This window comes from Schistocerca americana, chromosome 3, assembly GCF_021461395.2.
Source record: "Schistocerca americana isolate TAMUIC-IGC-003095 chromosome 3, iqSchAmer2.1, whole genome shotgun sequence".
In the NCBI taxonomy this organism is placed as follows: Eukaryota; Metazoa; Arthropoda; class Insecta; order Orthoptera; family Acrididae; genus Schistocerca; species Schistocerca americana.
Window position 1 is genome coordinate 408,398,987 of NC_060121.1, and position 25,842 is coordinate 408,424,828.

At 41.1% G+C, this 25,842-nt stretch overlaps 1 protein-coding gene across 3 annotated transcripts in view; it reads left to right on the top strand.

Moving 5' to 3' along the window:
- The first annotated feature begins 562 nt into the window (after positions 1-562).
- LOC124605527 (AP-5 complex subunit zeta-1-like) overlaps positions 563-25,842 on the top strand; it is a 165,601-nt gene continuing 140,321 nt past the window's right edge. For 2 of the 3 annotated variants that reach the window (XM_047137271.1, XM_047137273.1), the window contains exons 1-3: positions 563-715; positions 1,118-1,474; positions 22,885-23,144. In XM_047137271.1, coding sequence (XP_046993227.1) covers positions 681-715; positions 1,118-1,474; positions 22,885-23,144 — 652 coding nt within the window. In that variant the 5' untranslated portion in view covers positions 563-680. Of the gene's footprint in view, positions 716-812; positions 1,008-1,117; positions 1,475-22,884; positions 23,145-25,842 lie in introns of all 3 variants that reach the window. The other variant, XM_047137272.1, reaches the window with a different exon arrangement.

Below are 25,842 nucleotides of genomic sequence, written 5' to 3' on the forward strand. Positions count from 1 at the left end.
TAAATAAAAATACAAATCTTCTCATAAACTGCTGTAGTTGGATCCGAACTTTTCGAGAGAACTACGTAAAGTTGCTAGTTAAAAATCAAATTCGGCTCCAGGTTAATGAAGGAAACCAGCGTCCCTGACGTCTGTGCAGCCTTTGCCGATAAACACGGGATATACAATGCATATACAAATGTATATGCAGTGTCCTCTGCAGTCATTTAATATAACAAGTGCTGGAACACTCTTCTCGCGAAGAAGTATCCATGGCTTGGGGAGAATTTACTTATGTTTTTATTTGTGAGATATATTTTCGAGGGTTTTTTTTAGGAAATTCCTTCATTACCTTAAACTGTAGATCCTAAAAACTGAAAAGCCGCCCCGGCACTTCGACGCATTGCGATGTGGAGATTGTGACTACGCATATGAAATTAAAAAGTTCAGTAATCAACATACAGTTTTGAATTACACATGGAAAGCTGCAGACCAGTAGGTGAGCCGATCGGCACGAAGGTTTGCTGTCCCCAGAGACAAGTCAGCTATCGATGCCTTCGAGAGCGTCAAAGTATAACTTTGACAGGAGCGCAGCAACAGTACCTGTCATTACGACATATGTAAATAATGACATGTGCCATGTGACAGCTGTTTGTTTATTGTTTTGAAGTTTTGCTACGCTTAATAGTGTGGCAGGAGAAATGACTGACTGTAACCAGCTAGTGTCTTATTACAGGTTGTAATTTTCTCCAGTAGAAATTAATTCTTTGTATCGTGTACGTGCGCGTAATTCAATAAACTATAATTATACAATGATGACATTCACTTTACAGAAAGAAACATCGAATTGATATTTACTCGTGGTGATGGCCAGATTGCTTCTTCTAAATGACATTGCCCTGTTTTACAGATTTATTTCTCTTTCTCTTGTAAATTAAACGAGTTCAGTTGATTTGTATTTCTTTGTAGTTGAAAAGCCATAAATGCGAACATATTTCCTCAGGAGCCAAATACTACAATCACATGATGTGTGTATTACTTTACTTATTTACATTGTAGATAGTAATTTTTTCTAATTTTTTAATAATATAATAAATATCCATTATAACTATACAGGAACTTCTGTATTTATTTACAGGAAATTCCCCGGTCATCATGTAGAAGAATTGTGGAATAAATTAATGAAGAAAGGAGCCAAATCTGACCAATTACGAGATATTCTGTTGTTTTATATGTACAACTATTTGTATCCAACACCTCAGCAGAAGTATTTCGACTCATTATTACTGATATTTGCTAGTAAAGGAACGTCAAAGAAAACAAAAATTGTAGTCTTCCAAATAATAGAAGAGACATGTATGTTTCTGGAAAGCAGTATTGCAGAAACGGTGTGCTTTTCATCCAATTTTTCATCGATAATCGAGTTACTAAACTGCATACTTATCGGTGGTATGATACCACTTCTCGACGAAACTGCAGTAGAGAAATTACTAAGGTAAGGATAATATATTTTTTTAAACCAATTTTAATGCCTCGCCAACCCACTAATTATAGCCTTGGTTGTGATAGTTAGACAACATTAAGAACTTCTTGGGTAATGTATTCTACTCTAGAGCACATTTTTTTTTTTGATCAGTATGACACAGTTGAATTACCTTTTCTGTCTGTATATAGGTTCAATGTATTCAGGTACCTCAACAGTAGTCGCATTAAAATAACGAAAGGGCGTGAATTTCTTGAAGATAGTAAACATGTATGCATTTAGGCCCTTGAGTAGCACTTGCTTGCACTGGGTATCTAGTCTCTGCATTTGATATGGACAAAGACATTTCAGGAGTTAAACAAAAAGAATAGCCCAATGTTGACAGCTGTCACCTGTTCAACGCCAAAAGTTTTCACAGGCAAACAGTGTCCTGCCAAGTATTCAGAATCAGTTTTTCTTGCACTTTGTCTTTCATGACCACAACAAACCTGTTGCATCTGTCAACTGGCAGTCAACCTGTACTCCCCGTATCACCCAATCCTTTAAGCAACCACATCCTTCGCCAGAGCTTTGACTACAGGGAATTTCCCTTTTAATACATTCTACATCTGCATCTATATTTCACAAGCCCCATATGGTGTGTAGTGGAGGGTACCTCTGGCACCACTGTTGTTTTCCCTTGTGTAAATGGTGCATGGGAAGGACAACTGTCTGTTAACTTCCACATGAGCTCTTATTTCTGTGATTTTCTGGTTATGGTCATGTACATGGGGAAAAAGTAATATGTTGCCCAACCCTCTGGGCATACACTCGTGATATTTCAACAGTAAGCCTCTCTGGGATACACAGTGCTGCTTTTTTAGCAACTCCCCATGGAGTTTGTTGAGCATCTCCACAACTCTATCACACTGTATGAAACATGCTGATTTTTGTTGCATCTTCTCTCTCTGTTCTAACTATTCCCACTTGGTAAGGACCCCAGACTGACGAACAGTACTCAAGAATTGTCAAACAAGTGTTTTGTTAGCCACTTCCTTAAGATTCTTCCTGTTTTATCTCAACCTGACATCTGCATTTCCTGTAGTTATTTTTGTGTGTTCATTTCACTTTAGTTCACATCTTCTAGATATTTTACAGTTGTTACAATTCCCAGTAAGTTTTCATCAATAGTGTGGATCTCACTACCGGGTCAATCCATACAAGTGGTCCAGCACTGCAGAAAAATTTTGTATTTGCTGGGTGAATTCCCCACTGCTTAGTAGTCACAAAAAAAATATATATTTTTTAAATATATTGTTTATTATTTTGAAAAGGCGGCTATAATTGTTCCAGGCTGCATGCGTTTTTTTGTATTTGCAAGCATCTACATTTCTTCACAATTATTCGGTAGTGGATTGTCCTTAGCCTTTCAGATAAAATGCATTTAGTTCAACATACTCTGGGCTACAAATTAACATCATTATCACTTAGATGAATGTATTCTTTAATATATTTTTAATAGTTCAAAGTTATCAGTCACAAATTTTAAGAAAACTGAATTTTTGAACAGTAGTTTTCCAAAGAAAGATTGATTTCTCAGCTTTAATATTTTTTCTGATATTACACTGTATGGTATAGTTACTTTTTATAGAGTATCAATGGTGAGCAGCTTACACTAAAAAAATTACACTATTTTAAAAAATGGTTTTTGTAAAATTTTTCCATTTTTTGGCCTGCAATATCTTTGTTCGGGAACCAGATAAAAATCTGAAAATTTCACAGTTAATAGATCTGTATGATATCAAACTTAAGTATAAATTTCAACTTTGAGATTCAATTGGAAGTTATGGAAAAAAGATTACCAACACGAGTCAAAAATACGTTTTTTAACATCTGCGATATCTGGTGGGCTAATCAAATAAAGTATACCAATTGCATAATGTAACACACCACATTACACTAGGTAATGATTGTTTGTCGAAACAATGCTTTGGTAATTGTTTCAGCAGGCTAACAATTGCATCTGCAAGCCTATACAAGTCTGATTGTTGTCTTCCCCCTTACACCGACAATTGTTTACTCACACTTATTTAGCTAGAAGTTCTTGAAGTGTGCAGTTGAAAAATGGTGTCTCAGTGCTCTGTAGGTGTTATTATAAATGAAGCATGTCATAAAAGTGTGTATGGAGTGTATCCTAAAGACATTCCGTTAATCGAAGACTACAGTGAAGAAGAAAAAGTGTTGTGTAACTTACGAGTCGACCCAGAGGTCAAATCAACATGCAAGTACCCTGAAATGAAATACTTAAAAAAATTTCATCACTTTTTTGGTCAGTCTTGCATGGACCCTTTTGAGAAACAGAATAACATAAGGTTTGCGAGAAATAACATTTGATCATTATTCTAAAAATAAAGCCCTTTTGTCAATCTCGTACCAGGAAAATCATTGTGTCCAACATGTTGTCTAAGATATTTGCAATTCACAAGAGAAAGGATAGTGAAACCTCAGATACAGAATCTTGTGATTTATCAGCAACGATTAAAATAGTAGATACAGCTTGTGAAATCCTGGTTATATTGCCTGCTAGTAAAATTAGAAAACTAAGTCAAGATAAAAGACCAAGTGCCTTGAATACAAAATTGAGAAAGTGGCAGCTACAGTCAAAAATAATTTGGAACTTTCATTTCAAAATACAATTTGTACTAAAACAGATGGAAGTTCTAATACTTCACCAACCGAATATGATGATTGATAGAAAAACTAAAAACTAAATGCAGTACTTCAAACAAAGTGGATAAAATTAAGATTATCAATTTACTGCCGAATTCTTGGCGTCGAGCAAAAGTTAGTGATGAATTTAATGTGTCAGAACGTCTTGTTAACTTAACAAGGCAATTAGGAAAAGGACAGGGAACTTTACCAGCATTACAAAAGAAAAGTGCATTTAATTTGCTAGATGAAAACACAATCAATAATGACGATGACAATAACAGCCATTTGATGTCTGGCAAAAAAGACTGTGTTTCTGTGAAAGAAAATGGCTCTAAGATTCAAAGACAAAAAAGGAGAATATCGTGTAATTTAAATGAACTATTCACTGAATTTAAAAAAGAAGATCCTGACATTAAAATTGAAAGTTCACAGTTTTGCAAGTTGAGACCAAGATGATGTATTGTTGCAGGGGCATCTGGCACCCGTAATGTTTGTGTTTGTTTGTATCAGAATGTAAAGTTGATGATAGATGGGGCCAATCTTTTTGAGTTGACTATAAAGACCTTTTGGAACTTATGGTATCCAACATTGACAGTTACAATTGTATGCTCAAGGGAAAATGTGGAGATTGTCCAGGCAAACAAGCCTTACTTGACATATTTGAAGAATCCGAAGATGATGATTTGATGCCTGACAATATAAAATACAAACAATGGGTGACTCAAGACAGAACTGAAATGGTAACAGTCATAAAATCACGAGAAGAGTTTTTTGAAGTGTTGGTGGCTAACCTTGAAAATCTTAAAATGCATCATTTTATTGCAAAAGGTCAAAGTAAATTTTTGAAAGACAACAAGCAAAACTTGGTGGCTGATGAATGCTTAGTTCTTGCTGACTTTTCGGAAAATTATTCCTTTGTTGTTCAAGATGAAGTACAAGGGCATCACTGGGTAAACAAACAGGCCACAGTTCATCCATTTGTATTCTATTATAAAGATGAAGATAAACTAATGAGCCGCAGCTTTTGTGTCATAAGTGACTACCTTGAACACAACACTACAGAGGTGAGCATTTTTCAACTAGAATTAACAAACTACATTAAACAGCACCACCCTTCCATAAAAAAACTGATTTGCTTTTTGGATGAGTCAGCAAGTCAATATAAAAACAAAACAAAATTATTAACATCTTTCATAAAGAAGATTTTGGGTTTGATGTAGAATGACACTTTTTTGCTTCGTGCCATGGGAAAAATGGTTGTGATTGTGATGGGGGTACAACAAAGCGAGCTGTCACAAAAGCAAACCTGCAGCAGACTGATGACAATCATACCATAACACCTCAAGAAATGTTTGAATTCTGTAAAAAACATATCAAAGGAATTACCTATGTTTTTGTACAATGTGAGGAAATACAAGAAGTCTATGACAGTGTCTTGAAGGAAAGGTACAACACTTAGAAGATTAAAGGCACTCAATCTTTTCATTGTTTTGTACCCCATTCGCACAACTTACTGAGGTATAAGATCACACCAACTCCACCTGATACTGAGCTTCATCAGTGTGGAAAACTTTTATAACTGGTTCTTCAAAATAAAGACATAGTGGCTTGTGTTTACGATCAACAGTGGTGGATTGGCGAAGTTGACTGTCAAAACCAAGATGTACGTGTTGTATTTTATCGCCCTCCAGAACCAAGGATATCTTTTTAAAAAATTCAGATGGATCAAGTTTGGATGCCACTTAAAAATGTACTAAGGAAGCTGTCTCCCATGGAATTTACAACTGTGACTGGGCGAACTTATCTAGCACCCAAACTGAGTGAACACATTTCTCAAATGTTCAATGATCGATGTACTAAAAACAAATAACAAGAGAACAATATGATGTAATTAGTAGGCTTCTTTTCAATTAAAAATGTAAGTAATCATAGATATGATTAAATTATATACTGTAACTGATATATTTTATTCCATTAGCCTAGATATCGCGGATGTTAAAAAATGACTTGTGTTTGTAATTTTTTTTTCCGTAACTTCCAATTGAATCTCAAAGTTGATATTTATACTGAAGTTTTATATCATAAAGATCCAATAACTGTAAAATTTTCAGATTTTTATCAGGTCCCCCAATAAAGATATTGCAGGCCAAAAAGTGGAAAAATTTTAAAAAATCCATTTTTTAAAATAGTGTATGTTTTTAGTGTAAGCTGCTCACCATTGATACTCTATAAAAAGTAACTATACTATACAGTGTAATAGCAGAATAAATATTAAAGCTGAGAAATTAATCTTTCTTTGGAAAACTACTGTTCAAAAATGAAATTAATCTTTCTTTGGAAAACTACTGTTCAAAAATTGAGTTTTTTTAATTTGTGGCTGATAAATTTGAACTATTAAAAATATATTAAAGAATTCATTCAGCTAAGTGATAATGATGTTAATTTGTAGCCCAGAGTATGTTGAACTAAATGCATTTTATCTGAAAGGCTTAGGACAATCCACTACCGAATAATTGAGAAGAAATGTAGATACTTTCAAAAACGAAAAAAATGCATGTGGCCTGGAACAAATATGGCCACCATTTCAAAAGAATAAACAATATTTTTGTTAAAAAATATTTTTGTGACTACTAAACATTGGGAAATTCACCCAGCAAATATAAAATTTTTCTGAGATGGTCAAGCAACCAATTATTTTTTTCTTGGACCACTTGGTATGGATTGACCCTGCCTTTATTTATGCACAATATGTTAAAGGTCAACTGGCAGTCGTTGCATGAGTCATTAATCCTCCACAGGTCTTCCTTCATTTCACTACAGTCTTCTGGCATTACCACTTTCATGTAGACAACAGTGTTCTTTTCTAAAAGCCTCATTGAGCTTTTGACATTATCTGATAGAGCATTTATAAATATTAGAAACAGTAGTGGCCCCATAATATTGCCTCAGGGCACTTCAGAAATTGCCTGTGCCTGTGATAATTTCATCTCATAAAGAATAAATAACTGAGTTTTCTCTCTTAGAATCTCCTGAAGCTAGTCACAAATCTGGTCCAATCTTGGTAAGCTCATATTTTGTGCACCAAATAACAATGCATACCGTATTGAATGCTCCACAGAAGTCAAGGCATTCAACCTGGGTGCCTTTGGGTATGGCACTCTGGGTTTCATGGTTGAACAGTGCAAGCTCTCTCTCTCTCTTTATGGAATCCATAATTTTTGTAGTGGAGATATTTGTTACACAGAAACACGATAATGTGTAAGTAAAAATGTATTTCATAATTCAAGGGATTGACATTCTGTGCTATTGCAGTTTCCCAAGGTTAAGTAGTAGTGGTGGTGGTGGTAGTAGTAGTAGTAGTAGTAGTAGTAGTAGTTTATTCATCCAGAGATAGTATACATTGAATGTATTTTGTCAGAAAATACATGGCATAAAAAATACAAGGGTATACAGTACCCTACATACGACAAGTTGCATGGTATTCTACACTATTCTACATCATATCACAATCAGAATTGCATATAAAACTGTGATTAATTACAAATATGTAAAGAAGTATTTTATATGGAATACATAACTGATATTAACATAAAACTAAAAACTGAGCCATAACACTTTTGTTCAGCATATAAATCTAAATTGTTGCTCTCTCTACTCCCTTTTCTTTCGCTCTTGCCATCCCCAAACCCAGATCTTGCAGTTAAGAATTATTTAGCAATGTTCACTGAAAACCACTTGTTTCCCACCTCTCCTGATACCCAAAATAGCAGAACTCATAAACCACTTTTGGTGCATCATTACATAATCTAGTTTCCTCGGCATTGTCTGATTTAATTTGAATGCATTCCAATACCCTTATTTTACTTTTGTTGTTGTTTGTTTTATAACCTCTTTTCAAGACTCTACCAATTCCACTCAACTTGTTTTCCAAGTACTTTCCTGTCTCTGACATAATTATACTTTCATTGGCAAGCCATGAAGTTTTAATTTCTTCTGTCTGAACTGTAATTCCCTTGTTGAATTTTTCCTTGGTTTCCTTTACAGCTTGCTCAGTGTACAGAAGAATAACACTGTGGTTATGCTACAACTCACTCTCATCACTTCTCAACTACAACTTTCCTTTCATGCTTATTTAATCATTATTAGAGGCTTGATCACAGACACGAGGAAAAATATAGACACTAAAACAGTACTGGACCTTGTGCTTACTTGCAACCTAAAAATAAAGATAGACAAACCCACCAGAGTAACAGAGCCTAGTGAAACTACTATTGATCACATAATAACAAATATTACCTCATTCTACTGTGACACACAGGTAATAAACTCCACATTAGCATAGACAGACATAGACATTAACATAGAGACTGATGGAAGTAATCAGAAGATATGGGAGCAAACCAGGCAGATTAACTCACAAACCTTGAGAAACAAAGGCATTATTCATTAAGATAGCTATAAGTAAAGGAGAAAATAACTGAAAAGACTTATGGTCCTTATAAATGTAGAGAGAGGAAAAGTGACAAATTGAGCGGAGGACGCACACATTGAAATGTGCCAGAAGTTTGTAGATCCTCTAGAAATAGCAAACACCTTTAATTGATATTATGTAACTGTAGCACATGAATTGATAACATAAAATAAAACAGTTGAATTAAGTACAACACCAAGAATTCATTTATAAACCATACCATTGCATTCCTCACAGCAACTGATAGAAGTTTCAAACCTAATAAAGTAACGAAAAGTCAAACATTCATCTGGCTTAGATGGTGTTACAGTACATCTCATAAAGGAATGTAAAGAAAGTATATCAAAACCCTTAACACATGTGCTGAATGCTGTAATACAGGAAGATATTATTTCCAGATTCACGAAAAGCGAGTGAGGTGAAACCAGTGTACAAACCGAGTGAGGTGGTGCAGTGGTTAGCACACTGGACTCGCATTTGCAAGGATGATGGTTCAATCCTGCGTTCGGCCATCCTGATTTAGGTTTTCCGTGATTTCCCTAAATCACTCCAGGCAAATGCCAGGATGGTTCCTTTGAAAGGGCACGGCTGATTTCCTTCCCCGTCCTTTCCTAGTCTGGTGGGACCGATGACCTCGCTGTTTGGTCTCTTCCCCCAAACAATCCAATCCAATCCAGTGTACAAGGAAGGAAATAGGTGAATTAGAAAACTACGGGCCAATATCATGTATCTTCACCTTTGCAAAAATGTATGTAATGGTAATAAAGAATTGAATTGCACAACAGTAACAGCACATTCTGAGTTCACTTGATAGGCAGCAGAAGACCTGCAGGAACTTCATGGACCTGTCTAAAGCATTTGACAGTGTGAATACACTCCTGGAAATTGAAATAAGAACACCGTTAATTCATTGTCCCAGGAAGGGGAAACTTTATTGACACATTCCTGGGGTCAGATACATCACATGATCACACTGACAGAACCACAGGCACATAGATACAGGCAACAGAGCATGCACAATGTCGGCACTAGTACAGTGTATATCCACCTTTCGCAGCAATGCAGGCTGCTATTCTCCCATGGAGACGATCGTAGAGATGCTGGATGTAGTCCTGTGGAACGGCTTGCCATGCCATTTCCACCTGGCGCCTCAGTTGGACCAGCGTTCGTGCTGGACGTGCAGACCGCTTGAGACGACGCTTCATCCAGTCCCAAACATGCTCAATGGGAGACAGATCCGGAGATCTTGCTGGCCAGGGTAGTTGACTTACACCTTATAGAGCACGTTGGGTGGCACGGGATACATGCGGACGCGCATTGTCCTGTTGGAACAGCAAGTTCCCTTGCCGGTCTAGGAATGGTAGAACGATGGGTTCGATGACGGTTTGGATGTACCGTGCACTATTCAGTGTCCCCTCGACGATCACCAGTGGTGTACGGCCAGTGTAGCAGATCGCTCCCCACACCATGATGCCAGGTGTTGGCCCTGTGTGCCTCGGTCGTATGCAGTCCTGATTGTGGCGCTCACCTGCACGGCGCCAAACACGCATACGACCATCATTGGCACCAAGGCAGAAGCGACTCTCATCGCTGAAGACGACACGTCTCCATTCGTCCCTCCATTCACGCCTGTCGCGACACCACTGGAGGCAGGCTGCACGATGTTGGGGCGTGAGCGGAAGACTGCCTAACGGTGTGCGGGACCGTAGCCCAGCTTCATGGAGACGGTTGCGAATGGTCCTCGCCAATACCCCAGGAGCAACAGTGTCCCTAATTTGCTGGGAAGTGGCGGTGCGGTCCCCTACGGCACTGCGTAGGATCCTACGGTCTTGGCGTGCATCCGTGCGTCGCTGCGGTCCGGTCCCAGGTCGACGGGCACGTGCACCTTCCACCGACCACTGGCGACAACATCGATGTACTGTGGAGACCTCACGCCCCACGTGTTGAGCAATTCGGCGGTACGTCCACCCGGCCTTCCGCATGCCCACTATACGCCCTCGCTCAAAGTCCGTCAACTGCACATACGGTTCACGTCCACGCTGTCGCGGCATGCTACCAGTGTTAAAGACTGCGATGGAGCTCCGTATGCCACGGCAAACTGGCTGACACTGACGGCGGCGGTGCACAAATGCTGCGCAGCTAGCGCCATTCGACGGCCAACACCGCGGTTCCTGGTGTGTCCGCTGTGCCGTGCGTGTGATCATTGCTTGTACAGCCCTCTCGCAGTGTCCGGAGCAAGTATGGTGAGTCTGACACACCGGTGTCAATGTGTTCTTTTTTCCATTTCCAGGAGTGTAATTCCAGGCTACTGTAGAAACTCTGTCAGTATGTTCTTTGAGGGAAAGGCTATGACGTAGTCAGATCGTACATTATGATGGTGTGGAAAGTGCTTACAGCCTTCACATAAGTGATGTAAGTGGGGAGAGAGCGAAGTGAGGAATTTGGCAGATGATCCAAATCCCACCCTGCCACTTCCTGTCAGCACACAGGTTGCTACAAGTCTTGTGCACATAGAGTTACTGTACGTTGTCTCTGCCCGACTGCCTATGAACCGTTTGACCAAGAGACTCTCGCTAACTCCTCTTTCATTGTCACCTCCTTGGCAATTTTAATACACACCATTTACTGTGGGCTCTGCTACTTTCTGCCCATAGGGATGTGTTGTTGAGATTCTTGTTAACAAAAGATGAGTGACAGAGCATGGGACTCCTCTTTCATTGTCACGTCCTTGGCAATTGTAATACACACCATTTGCTTTGGGCTCTGCTACTTTCTGCTCATTGGGATGTGTTGTTGAGATTCTTGTTAACAAAAGATGAGTGACTGAGCGTGGGACGTAGCATACCCTCAGCACTGCCACACTGTTGTTTCCTGCAATCGATCTTGAAGTTGATCCACTTCCTGATCTGGATATAAATGTCAGTCAAACCAGAGTCCGTAAGAGTGTTGGTAATGAGGGTGCTGAGCAAGGTTAACTGGATGTTGTACAGGTAGTTGGCTAGCAGGTGGATTATGTTACCAGCATAATACACCGCACTGCAAATGCATGCATGCCAAATTCATGAGTACAACTTAAAAGACAGACTGGTCCCTGGTGGAAGAAAAGAGTGACACTCCACTCAGAGAGACAGGTATAATGTGTTGCAAAGGGTCAAATGCAGACCATTAGTTGAGGACCTGAGAAAATGTGTTCTCGAGACCAAAAAGGAGACATTGCCCAGTCTATGGTGCAGCATTGGACTTGCATAACCACATCTAGCAGCCAAGATCCAGTCTTCCATCAGCATCAACTGATAGCTGAAAGGGGTTCTTTTCACTTAAGTTATGTTGATGATGACCTACACAACTGACCTTTCTCAATTTAAGAACTAGAGTCAACATTGTGATGAGTGATACATTATCATGTTAGACCAGCATTCATTAGAGCATATTGCAGCACCTCAGCGAAAATACTGAAAAAATTTTGCTTGGTGTGTTTAATTTCATTTTTGGAACAGGACAATTCACTGACAGGTAGAAAGAAGGTGTCTCAATTCCTGACCTCAAATCTGGGAATAATCATGCATGTCTGAATAATTATTGTAGTGGTGTCCTCACTAGCTGTGTGGAAAAGACCTTGGAGTACATGATGTGAACCCCCATATCGTATGGATGGTAGAATCTGGACAGCTCTTTAGTCACTTTCTTGCTGGGCTCAAAATGTATCACTCTACCATTAATAACTTGACCCAGCTGGGGATACCTGTACAGCAGGCTTTCCTACACCTGCACACATAACATGAAGGCTTGTAATACTACTTGGGGGGACACAAATACTAAGTTAACTTTACATATGGGACTTTCAGGTACATCTCCCAAATTTGCTTTGGCCCTCCATTCCTCCAGATTATTTTAGACATAAAATAGGTGGTTTGCTATCAGATTTTCTTATGCAAGAGAATGTTGCGTGTCTACTTTCTTGCATTGTAGAATTGTATGCTTTCAGATTTCTTTCTGCCTTCTTTGCTCATTGCTTCTTCCCCCCTGCAGGTCTGGGGGTTAGAATATGCCCGAGGTATTCCTGTCTGTCGTAAGAGGTGACTAAAAGGAGTCTCACACTTTTCGGCCCTATGAGTTCAGGTCCCATTCTATGGTTTGACCTGCCACTTTCAAAATTCTACAGAAGTGCAGGCCATATGGGGAAGGATGCCTTACGTGGTGCACATGTGCCCTTAGATTCGATCTCCTGAATCTCTTGTCATAGCTTTGCATCTCCACTTGCGACTCAACTATTTGGGTGAGGACACTTTCCAGGGTATGTCATCTTCTTCCGTTATCTCCTGTCATCTTTCACCCCCATGACAGTACTGGATTTCTCTGCACCCAATATCCAGGATGGTAGCCAGTCCATTGTGGTGGCGCCGTAATGTATCCATTTGGTGGTAGCCCCGTGACAACACAGGGATCGCATTGCTGATGCCTGAGCTGTGAACTCCCCATGTATGCCAAGGAGTAGATGACTGTCTTCAGGGGGCATCAGGACTCCTGGCGACGGCAATCATGCCAGTTGGCCTTTGCTGTGGCTGAGTGGCACTCGTGGGGAGAGAGCCCCTGATCGGAGTGGGTGGCATCAGGGCAGATGACCCACAATGAAGCAGACTAAGTCGTCTCTTGCTGGTGACTATTGCACCAGCAGTCTCTAAGAAGGGCAAGATAGAATACAATGCCAACAGGTATGACCGTAAATCATTTCCTTCCCTCGCTACACCATGGGAGGAACATAGACCTACAGAAAGGAGAGAGCCCTATTCGCCTCGGGTTTTAGCCTGTAGCAGATCAGAACTGATGGCAACTCTTTTCTACCTATGAAGCCTCAGTTTTTCATTGAACACCGTGCGGATAAGTTTAGAGAAGTGACAGCGCTATCCAAGATGCAAAACAGCACAATTTTGATTCAGGCAGCATCCCCATACCAATCCCGAGTGTTACTCACCTGTGACAAGCTGGGTGATATTTCTGTTTCCGTCACTCCCCATAAAAGCCTCAACATGGTCTGGAGGATTATTTTCCATCGTGACCTTCTCTTGCAGTCTGACGGCGATCTCCGCGCCAATTTAGACCGGCAAGGCGTTCATTCCATCTGGCACATTTACAGGGGACCCAAAGACAACAGGGTTGCCACCATTGCGTTCAACTTGACCTTTGAGGGTGATTCATTGCCTGAAAAGGTCAAGGTGACGGTTTACCGCTGTGATGTTGAACCATATGTCCCTCCCCCTGTGTGGTGCTTTAAGTGCTGGAAGTTTGGGCACATGTCTTCCCGCTGCACTTCCAGTGCCACATGTCAAGACTGCGGACGTTCTCTGCACCCAGATACTCCATGTGCGCCACCTCCCACTTGCATCAACTGTGGAGAGCACCACACCCCCTGCTCGCGAGACTGCCTAGTACTCCAAAAGGAGTGGAAAATCATGGAGTACAAGACCCTGTACCGGTTGACATAAACAGAGGCTAAACGTAAATTCAAAAGATTACACCCCATTTGGTTGACATTGACATACACTGCAGATACATCACTATCGCCATCCCAAGTGCCAGTCGTTCCTCACTCTGTGCCATGAACAGTGGGCCGTCCGGGCCACCAGAATACATCTGCCCCCTTGGTGGTAGGGTGCAAATCTTCCTCCGTTGCTCCCAAAACATCTACTTCAGGAGCAAGCGCCCCTCCCCCCAAATGCAGGGGACATCGGTCCCCTCCCCCCTGCCGGAGAAGCAACAGCCTACTCTGCTTTGGAGAAATCTTCCCAGCAAGCCCCTAAAGTGAAGTGAGAGAGCAAGCAAACTAAGAAGTAGTCTGCTAAGAAACAGGACCCTCTGATGACCCCACCACCACCACTCCCTATCAGTTCTTCATCTGAGGATGCAGTGGAGATCTTAGCGTCCCCTGCAGACCTGGATCTCACTGATGCCTCATCCACCATAGAAATGGCTACAAATACTCAGTCAGAGGCAGCAGGTGACCCTCAGGCATAACATGCCTCCTTGTGCGCTTCATGCCTTCCCAGCCTCATGATAACGTCATCCTCCATTGGAATTGCGGATTTTTTTTTCCACCATCTGGCTGAGCTATGGCAACTGTTAAGCTTTACACCTGCTTTCTGCATTACCCTCCAGGAAACCTGGTTCCCGGTAATTTGGACCCCTGCCCTTCATGGCTAGAAGGGATATTACAGGAACCATAGCAACTCTAATAGAGTGTCAGGTGGAGTTTGCGTCTATGTCCTGAACTCAGTATGCAGTGAATCTGTGCCCCTTCAAACCCTTCTTGAAGTTGTGGCTGTCAGGATAAGGACGACACAGGAAATAACTGTCTGCAACATATATCTTCTTCCAGATGGTGTAATACCCCTGAACGTATTGGCTGCACTGACTGAACAACTTCCTAAACCTTTCCTACTTTTGGGAAATTTTAACACTCATAACCCCTTGTGGGGTGACACAGTTCTTACCGGCCAAGGCAGAGATGTCGAAAATTTACTTTCACAACCTGATCTCTGCCTCTTAAATATTGCGGCCACCACACATTTCAGTGTGGCGTATTGCACATATTCGGCCATTGATCTCTCGGTTTCCTGTCCTAGACTTCTCCAATCTATCCACTGGAGAGCACATGTCGACCTGTGTGGTAGTGACCACTTCCTCATTTTCCCGTCAATGCCCCGGCATCAGGCCCACGGACGCCTCTCCAAATTGGCTTTAAACAATGCAGACTGGGAAGCCTTCACCTCTGTTGTCACCGTTGAATCTCCCTACACGGTAACATCGATGTTGTGGTTGAGCAGGTAACTACAACTATCGTTTCTGCAGCAGAAAATGCTATCCCTCGTTCTTTAGGGTGTCCCCGGTGGTCGCCAGAAGTCTCTGAGGCTTATCAAAAGGTGGGAACAGGAGTGTTGGGAGAGGTACATGTCGTCCATTGGGTGCCATACATCCCCTTCCCCAGTCTGGGAAAAGATCATAAGAGTTTTTGGGTACCAGACCCCAACAGGTGTTCGCAGAGTTAACATAAATGGCGTGTTATCTACCGACGCAAACACAATTGCCGAACACTTCGCTGAGCACTATGCCCGCACCTCTGCATAGGAGAATTACTTCCCAGCCTTTCACACTCTCAGTATTCATTCTTACTGCTGTGCTTGGTGCCGTCTTTTTTTATTTACGAAAAGCGTATGACACCACCTGGTGACATCATATCCTTGGCACGTTATACAAGTGGGGTATCCGAGGCCCACTCCTGATTTTTATCCAGAATTTCCTGTCGCTTCATATATTCCATGTCCATGTTGGTGCCTCCCATAGTTCCCCCCATATCCAGGAGAATGGGGTCCCGCAGTGCTCTGTATTGAGTGTATCTCTATTTGTAGTAGCCATTAACAGTCTAGCAGCAGCTGTAGGGCTGTCTGTCTCACCCTCTCTGTATGCAGACGGCTTCTGCATTTCGTACTGCTCCATCAGTACTGATGTTGCTGAGTGGTGCTTACAGGGAGCCATCCACAAGGTGCAATCATGGGCTGTAGCCCACGGCTTTCAGTTTTTGGCTGCAAAGTCATGTGTTATGCACTTCTGCCAGTGTCGTACCATTCATCTGGAACCAGAACTTTACCTTACTGATGATCCCCTCACTGTAGTAGAGATGTATCAATTTTTAGAACTGGTTTTCTACGCCTGATTGACTTGGCTTCCTTACCTGCGTCAGCTTAAGCGGAAGTGCAGCACCTCAGTGCCCTCTACTGCCTAAGCAACACCAACTGGGGTGCAGATCGCTCTACCCTGCTGCAGTTATGCAGAGCTCTTGTTCAATCCCATCTTGACTATGGGAGTCTGGTTTATGGTTCGGCGCCACCCTCAGCATTGCGTTTACTCGACCCAGTGTTTCACTGTGGTGTTCGACTACCGATGGGAGCTTTTAGGACAAGTCCGGTGACCAGTGTCCTTGCAGAGCCTGGAGTCCCTCCATTGCAGGTCAGGCATGCACAACTGCTCGCCAGTTACGTTGCACACATACGTAGTTCTTCTACACAGCTGATTACCATCTCAGCGGTTCATCTCCCGCATGGGCGGCCCAGGTCAGGGCTTACAATTGCAGTTCGCGTCCGATCCCTTCTATCTGAACTGGAGTCCTTGCCTTCATCACCTATAATTGAGGTCCAATCGCTTACACCTCCGTGCTGTACACCTTGGCCGCGGCTTTGTCTGGACCTTTCACATGGCCCTAAGGACTCAGTTCACCCTGCAGCTCTCCGCTGTCACTTCATCTCAATTCTTGACAGGTACCGAGGCCATGAAGTGGTTTACATCAACAACTCGTTGGCTGATGGTCACGTCGGCTTCGCGTATGTCCATGGAGGACATATTGAACAGCATTCCTTGCCCGATGGCTGCAGTGTTTTCACTGCAGAGCTGGTGGCTATATCTCGTGCTCTTGAGCACATCCGTTCATGCCCTGGGGAGTCATTTCTTCTGTGTACTGACTCCTTGAGCAGTCTACAAGCTATCAGCCAGTGCTACCCTCTTTATCCTTTGGTTTCGATCATCCAGGAGTCCATCTACACCCTGGAACGGTCCAGTTGTTCAGCGGTGTTTGTGTGGATCCCAGGACACATTGGAATCCCAGGCAATGAACTTCCTGACAGGCTGGACAAACAGGATACACGGGAACTGCTTGTGGAGATCGGCATTCCAATAACAGATCTGTGTTTGGTTTTACGTCACCAGGTTTTTCGGCTTTGGGTGACGGAATGGTATAGTCTCAGTATCCACAACAAACTGTATGCTACTGAGGAGACTACGAATGTGTGGCAGTCCTCCATGCGGGCTTCTCACAGGGACTCTGTGGTTCCCTGCAGCTCCGCATTGGACACACTTAGGTGACCTACGCCTACCTCCTGCACCATGAAGACCCGCCCCATTGTCGATGTGGCGTCCAGTTGACAGTGCCCCATATTCTGGTGCAATGTCCCATTTTGACTGCCCTGCGACGAAATCTTTGGTTACTGGACTCGTTTCCATTAATTTTACCTGACAATGCCTTATTGACTGATTTAGTTTTACGTTTTATTCGTGAAGGTGAATTTTATCATTTGATCTAAATTTTAGCACTTGTCCTTTGTCCCTCTGTGTCCTCCACCCTAGTGCTTTTAGGTTGGAGGTTTTAATGTGTCACAGAGGGCTGGCTTCGCCTTTTTATTCTCATGGTCAGCCAGCCATTGTAATCTGTTTTGTCATTTTAATCTCTTCTACCTGTTTTTTGTGTTTCTGTGGTTTTCTTCTCCCCTTTTTTCATTTAAGTGTTTGTTGCCCTTCTGTTGTTCTTGTCGTTTTTCCTTTCTCTCCATTTTGAGTTGTCAGTATTGCTTGTTTTATTCTCACCCCTGTGGCATTGTTTTATTCGGAACAAGGGACCGATGACGTGGCAGTTTGGTCCCTTCCCCCCTCTTTTAAACCAACCACCAACCAACCTCATTGCTTCTTAAGCACACAGTTTAAAAAGAAGAAATTTTTATTCCTCTTTCCTTCATTTACAGCGCGATGTAGTCTGTGTTACCAGGCTTGCACAGGTAGGTGATGGAGTGTATTTCAGCATTTGGCTTCTTTATCTCTTCAGGTATTTCACACTGAATGTTTTTATTGTACCAACTAATAAATTTTCTTTTCTTTGAGCTTTTTAGCAAGTTTGAATGATGTGAAGAAGTTGTCAGTCATCATGTTACTTCCTTCGTTTAGCAATGTTGTTACTGCCTTCGTTTAGCAATGTCTCCATAAGCTGCGGAACAAAATAGTCTCAGAGTGATTGTTCCTCCCCATGTGTATCCTCTTTTCCGGGGTTTGGGGGAGTACTGCATACATACATTCTTGCTGCATTAGCAAAATTCCAAAATTTGAGATCAGGTTTGTAGGGTTTGCTGGGCATAAACTGGTCTTTTTTGGTGATACAGGGTGTCTCAAAAGAAAATTTATATTTGACGTGTCAAAATAAAATAGAGGTTGAAGTCTATCGCAAAATCTTTATTTCTTATTGAAATATACAGTTTAGGAGTTTACTTCTTAAAAATAATGTTACTTAAATGCAATCCAGCATGCCTACAGCACTCATTTAAATGATAAACAGAATTTTGCATGACAGCTTGGCACTGGGGTGGCTGCCACTTCATTATGGATGTTTTCTTTCATTTGCTCCAAAGAAGTTGGATTATTGACATAAACTACATATTTGACACATCCCCATGGGGGCTCATATCTGGACTGCAAGGGTGCCAGTTTGTGTCACCTCTCCAAGATCATTTTGCGAGGGAAAATTTCATGAACACACAGTATAGGCACATTGGACCTGTGTGCTGTGGCTCATCTTGCTGATACCACGTTTTCTAGCTATAAAAAGTATGGCACAATTATTCCTCGAGCTGACATCGCAGCCGTACAGTAACTTTTAGCAAATGACGAGGTTTCTCATGCTTCCCTTTAGGATTCTTTGCAATCCAGTAGTGGCAATTTTGCTTATTGATGCAAATATTTAGGTCAAAATGAGCCTCATCAGAAAAAAGATTGAAGGGCAGTCAGCCACTCCATTAACGATCTACAGCCTGTGTTTGGTATCCTGAGGCTTTAATTCTTGCACCAACTGGATTTTGTAAGCGTGCAGTTTAAGGTATCTTTGTAGAATTGAGCACAGTGCTGATCTGTGCACATTTAAAGAACTTGCACGCTTATGAATGGAGAGGTTAGGATCATCACTAACTGACCAATTTCCACTCTCCACTGATTTGCCTGTTCTCAATGACCTCGGTTGCCTGCATTTTGATTTGGCCACTGTTGAACCAGTCTTCTCAACCGTTTTGATCCATTTCCAGATGAGAGGAACAGTTGGAACATCATTTACATTATGCAGTCCAGAATCACTGCAAAATTTCCTCCATGCTACAGTTGCCGAATCACCTTTTCTCTAAAATTCTGGTACACAGAACATGCGGTCCACACCTGAGAAGCCCTCCCTGAATTCTCAGAGGTCAAGCAAGTGAGAAATGTGTCCCTCACTCACCTCTGATTTGTTGCACACATGCAGAGGGTGCTTCAAATGTAAACTTTCTTTTGAGACACCCCGTACTTGCTCACTCTACCACTGATAATCTTGTGTCCCTCGAGTCTGCCATCCGAACAGCCTTTTCTAGACACCAAGAAGCAAGAGTGAATTTGTTGGCGGGCAGGCACTCAGCTCGGGTTGATTTTTCATCAAAATGGAGAAACCTGAGAAACTACTGAAAACTGTCCCTTGGTATAATATCCTTGATAAAAGTAAGCCCACAGGAATGTGACCAAATATCATTTGCAGACGTACCTTTTATACAGATGACACCCTGAGAAAAAGTGATGGCCATCAATTTTTCCAGTTCCTCAAGTGATACATTCCACTCAATGATTTTTTAGCACTTTTTATCATTTGATTCTGTGTATTTCGTAATGAGATGTAGCATTGTTTCATCAAAAGTAAGATGGTAAGGTGGACAGCAATGGTGACAGAATTGTCTGGACATTCACAAACGTAAACAGTAGGACCTCCTTCCTGCTGGAGAACTTCACAGCCGTCCTCCTTCTAGAAGATGAAAAATTGGCAGGTTCTGTCCCTAGCGACCATCTTTTTAGAGGCATTCAACTGGATTTGCTGTGATGGATGAGGTGAGGAGTAATGTAGATCAGCATCCGAATACCCCTCCACTAATCCTTCCTCATTCATTCACAATATCTTCGTCTTCACTTATCTCTGGTACCAAATCGTCACCTTCATTATCTAAGTCATATTCTGATTCAGGTTCAGAGTACTCTAAGAGAAATAACATTTCTTCATCAGAAAGTCCACATTAATGAGCTGTGTTCAAAAATTTCTTTCAAGGACAAAGTATATTACCTGAATGTCACATTATAAACTGTGGCAGATTGGAATGTGCGTGTGTCAAGATGCAACAATTAACTCTACATGATTACTTATTTTTGGACTTCTTCTGTCCTAGGCATATTGAATGAAATTTCAAAGAAAATATAGGTATTTTGTAAAACCTAATATATCATCATGAAGAGAAGAAGAAAAGAAATGTGATGACATGAACAAAGTAAAAAAAAAAATGGTTATAATTTTGAACAAAACAAATGTGACTGGTCATTTTGACCCCTTCACAGCTCTAGTGGTAATACTGGTTTTCTAGCAATAAGGCCTGTTGGGATTTATGCAGAGATTGCCCTGGACCAGGAAAAGGATGTATATTTTGTGGTTACCATGTCATGTTATAATATGGGAAAATGAGGAAGCTGATTAGCAGCTAAGGAAGCTTGTCATCCCTTTGTGAGCCATTTCATCACTTTTGAATGGGAAGGTCATAAGCCGTTGGAAAGAATAGTGACTAGAAGTGCGACCCCGATCCAGGTCTTTTACCCCCCGCTCCCCCGACCCACGGGATTGTACTCTTGCAGCAATAGAACCCATCAGTGTATGTAGCATTTCAATACTCTCTGTTTTAACTGTCTGTTTATATTCTGATGAGAGGTCAGCTGTTAATTTTAAGTGGGGACCTGCACGGGATGAATGCAGTAAGAATTTAAAAATTTTGTGAATTATCCCGATTCCAGCCAGAACTCTCACATTGGAGGTATTAGTGTGTTGCAAAATAGTTGGTTCATTCATTTTTAGTTCATTAATCAGCCAGCCATATATATTATCTGCAGTGGTATTTAAATATCATCTTCATGAAGCTCTGTGTTTTAATAATTATTTTAAATCATTTGTGTGTGTGTGTGTTGTGTGTGTGTGTGTGTGTGTGTGTGTGTGTGAGAGAGAGAGAGAGAGAGAGAGAGAGAGAGAGAGAGAGAGAGAGAGCTTTAACAGTCACAGTGGTTTAGGTTTCATGTGGGCCTTTTATTATTATGTTGCTGAGTAAGATAGCTTGTGTAGTTAATCCTCATCAGAAATACTTAAGAAATAGAGGTCATAAGCTGTATGAAAGCACAAATTTGTGGTAGTGAGCATATCTGAGAAAATATGTACCTTCTGCACAAACAAGAGTTTGGAGAGACTAACTAGGAATACTATGGTGGCAATGTAATAAGAAACTTCCTCCTCAGATATCTTTCCATCATCTGGGAATCAGTCATTTAAAACATGAAAGACTGGTGATCTTCCCATTACTGTGAAACTTGAGCTTCTATGAGATGACGGGCACTCGACAACTAATGACACAGTTGGTTTAAAAAAACAATGTGCATTAGATAATGAAAATCATTAATTCTGCAGGATAAAAGACAGGGGCCTTTATAATTATATTCAATTTGTTGGTTCATCCCAGCTTTATAAAGGTTGGATTCATCCACCTTAAATTCTGTCATTTTCAGTCCAATGAAGAGTCGTATAAATCAAAAGTATTGAGATACCACACTATGCGAAGAACAGACAGCATTTGTAAATTAAGTTTTGTGGTACCAGCACATAAGCAAGACAAAATAATCCTATGATGTAGACATTGTCTAGTTGTCCTGGGGAGGGACTGTTAATTTATGTTACAAGGGATGAAGGAACACAAATCATATGCCAAGACTAGAAAAACTTGCAAATTAATGCAGCCTACTACTTTTACCACATCTCTGGGTGCAGCCCTGGGGCAACCTACCCCAAAACGGTTACCTCGGATCAGGTTTCAGCATCTGATGGTGGACAGCACTGCCAAAAGGTTAAAATTCCTGTGATAATGGGTGTGGGTGGTGTACATTTCTTAGGTTAAAATGTAAATGAGATTTAGAGGAGTCTAGTATCAAATATGAAAGAAAATTGATTGAATAAGGTTATCTTGATACACCAGAATATTAAATAATTAAAAACAAGTTTAAAAAATATATACTTGAGGACTGTGGTTGCCAAAAAGAACATATTTAGCTATTGAAGTTTATCAGACACTACTAGGAAGTATTCAGATCATTCAACATTAAAACTTGGGTAATTATGGCCTTACTTGCCTGACAGCAGAAAACAAATCGTAACCTGTGGAGATTTGAAATTCTGTTTATTAATAAAAATGCAAAGCATGCAGTTCATCTAAACCATGGTCACTTTACTTTGATCTCTCTCTCTCTCTCTCTCTAATGAGATTCCTTTGTTTATTGTAGTTAATGCATATTTGTCTTCTTTTCCATTAATAATGCAACATTTCACTAATAGCATATTTCTCCTTTCTGATTCAAACAGATTGCTAAAGGAAGAAAGTATAAATGACCAAGAACGAGGGAAGCTTGCATATTTCATTTGTCAAGCTGTGTCAAGTTATCCATCATTACTTTCGGTGAACCAGGTTGCGAGCTTATGCCAAGATATAAACAAATGGCTTCAGATAGACCATTCAGCATCGGCTGTGTCACCCACACAATCAAATCTTCGGACACAGAATCTGAATGCTTTTGAGGTGGATGGGACACCTGCCGGAGGGCTGCAAACAATACTCACACTAGGTACTGGATACAGGTGCTGCACCCCTTGTTATACATTTATTGTTTATCTTGTAAAAACAGAAAATTTTCTGCAGGTGATGGTTGAAGTAATCACTGTAGCAAATATATCACATATGAGGAAGTGGAGAAAATGGTCAATATATTGCAGTGAAATGAAGCGGCTGGGGTGGATGAAATTAAGTCGGAACTCATCAAATACAGTGGAATGTCAGGTCTTAAATGGTTACACAGGATAATTGAAATGGTGTGGGAGTTGGGACAGGTTCCATTAGACTGGACGAAAGCAGTAATCACACCAATCTTTAAACATGGAAACAGAAAAGATTGTAACAACTACAGAGGTATCTCTTTAATCAGCGTTGTGGGTAAAATCTTCTCAGGTATTGTTGAAAGAAAAGTGCGAGTATTAGTTGAGGACAAATTGGATGAAAATCAGTGTGGGTTTAGGCCTCTTAGAGGTTGTCAGGACCAGATCTTTAGCTTACGGCAAATAATGGAGGAGTGTTACGAGTGGAACAGGGAATTGTATCTATGCTTTATAGATCTAGAAAAGGCATATGACCGGGTTCCTAGAAGGAAGTTATTGTCTGTTCTACTTTTGCAAGCAATTAAAGGTCTTTACGTAGATAGTCAGGCAGCAGTTAGAGTTGACGGTAAATTGAGTTCATGGTTCAGAGTAGTTTCAGGGGTAAGACAAGGCTGCAACCTGTCTCCACTGTTGTTCATATTATTTATGGATCATGTGTTGAAAACAATAAACTGGCTGGGTGAGATTAAGATATGTGAACACAAAATAAGCAGTCTCGCATTTGCAGATGACTTAGTTGTGATGGCAGATTCGATTGAAAGTTTGCAAAGTAATGTTTCAGAGATAGATCAGAAATGTAAGGACTATGGTATGAAGATTAACATCTCCAAAACGAAAGTAATGGCAGTGGGAAAGAGATATAAACGGACTGAGTGCCAAATAGGAGGAACAAAGTTAGAACAGGTGGACGGTTTCAAGTACTTAGGATGCATATTCTCACAGGATGGCAACATAGTGAAAGAACTGGAAGCGAGGTGTAGCAAAGCTAATGCAGTGAGCGCTCAGCTACGATATACTCTCTTCTGCAAGAAGGAAATCAGTACCAAGACTAAGTTATCTGTGCACCGTTCAATCTTTCGACCAACTTTGTTGTATGGGAGCGAAAGCTGGGTGGATTCAGGTTACCTTATCAATAAGGTTGAGGTTACGGATATGAAAGTAGCTAGGATGATTGCAGGTACTAGTAGATGGGAACAATGACAGGAGGGTGTCCACAATGAGGAAATCAAAGAAAAACTGGGAATGAACTCTACAGATGTAGCAGTCAGGGCGAACAGGCTTAGATGGTGGGGTCATGTTACACGCATGGGAGAAGCAAGGTTAACCAAGAGACTCATGGGTTCAGCAGTAGAGGGTAGGAGGAGTCGGGGTAGACCAAGGAGAAGATACCTGGATTCGGTTAAGAATGATTTTGAAGTAATAGGCTTAACATCAGAAGAGGCATCAATGTTAGCACCGAATAGGGGATCATGGAGGAATTTTATAAGGGGGACTATGCTCCAGACTGAACGCTGAAAGGCATAATCAATCTTAAATGATGATGATGATGATACCAGTATTGCTGGCCCTTGTTTTGATCACAACAAATGTAGATTCTTCCTAAACGTTGGTCAGGAGCCTGAAGATAGTGTAATAAAATGCAGAAACTGTTTGCCAAATAAAATAAGGTTGGAAATATTATGGCTGAAAAGTTTTAATTTGACATCCTCTATTGAACAGCCATGTCATGCAACCGTCTCTATAAAGATGGACATACAGAGAAAATTAATCATCTGAATCTCATCTCATGCCCCATGTGGATTCTTCTTAACTGGATTTGTAGGTGAATCCTGCCTGTTCCTCCCAATTTTTTTTCTGTATCACCCATTTCCTTCCTCTGCTCTTGCTCTAAAAAATGAATACTTACTTCACTTTTGTTCCTCTATTGGTTGTACTGATATCAGCTTCTATTGGAGAAAGTAACTGCAACCATATCTTTATAGAAATTTAACTATATGTGTTTGCTTAACAAGAGTCATATGTTTGTGGCAATGCATTATGTAGTGACGTAACAAGACTGTTACGCCACACGGTAGTGGCCGAAAGAAAGGCACGCGTACACACACGCCGACTGGCGTCAATTCTGGAACAGGATAACTATTGAATGGTAGGAAGAAAAGGACGTAGCTGCTTTATACTTAACTTTTATTATGTGATGAATACAGCGTTCTTCTTGAGACATTTATACTATAACTCTCAAAGTAGGTAAGGCTAATGGCGCCTTGCTAGGTCGTAGCCATGGACTTAGCAGAAGGCTATTCTAACTGTCTCTCGGCAAATGAGAGGAAGGCTTCGTCCGTATTGTCGCTAGCAATGTCGTCGTACAACTGGGACGAGTGCTTGTTCGTATCACGAGACCTGCCTTGTGGTGGCGCTAGGTCTGCGATCACACAGTGGCGACACGCGGGTCCGACATGTACTAAATGGACCGCGGCCGATTTTATCTACCACCTAGCAAGTGTGGTGTCTGGCGGTGACACCACATTATGTATGGTGGTGGGCCTAGAAGATGAGTAAATACACATGAAATGCATTTCTTCAGGTAAATAGTGTAATAGAATAAGTCAGCAG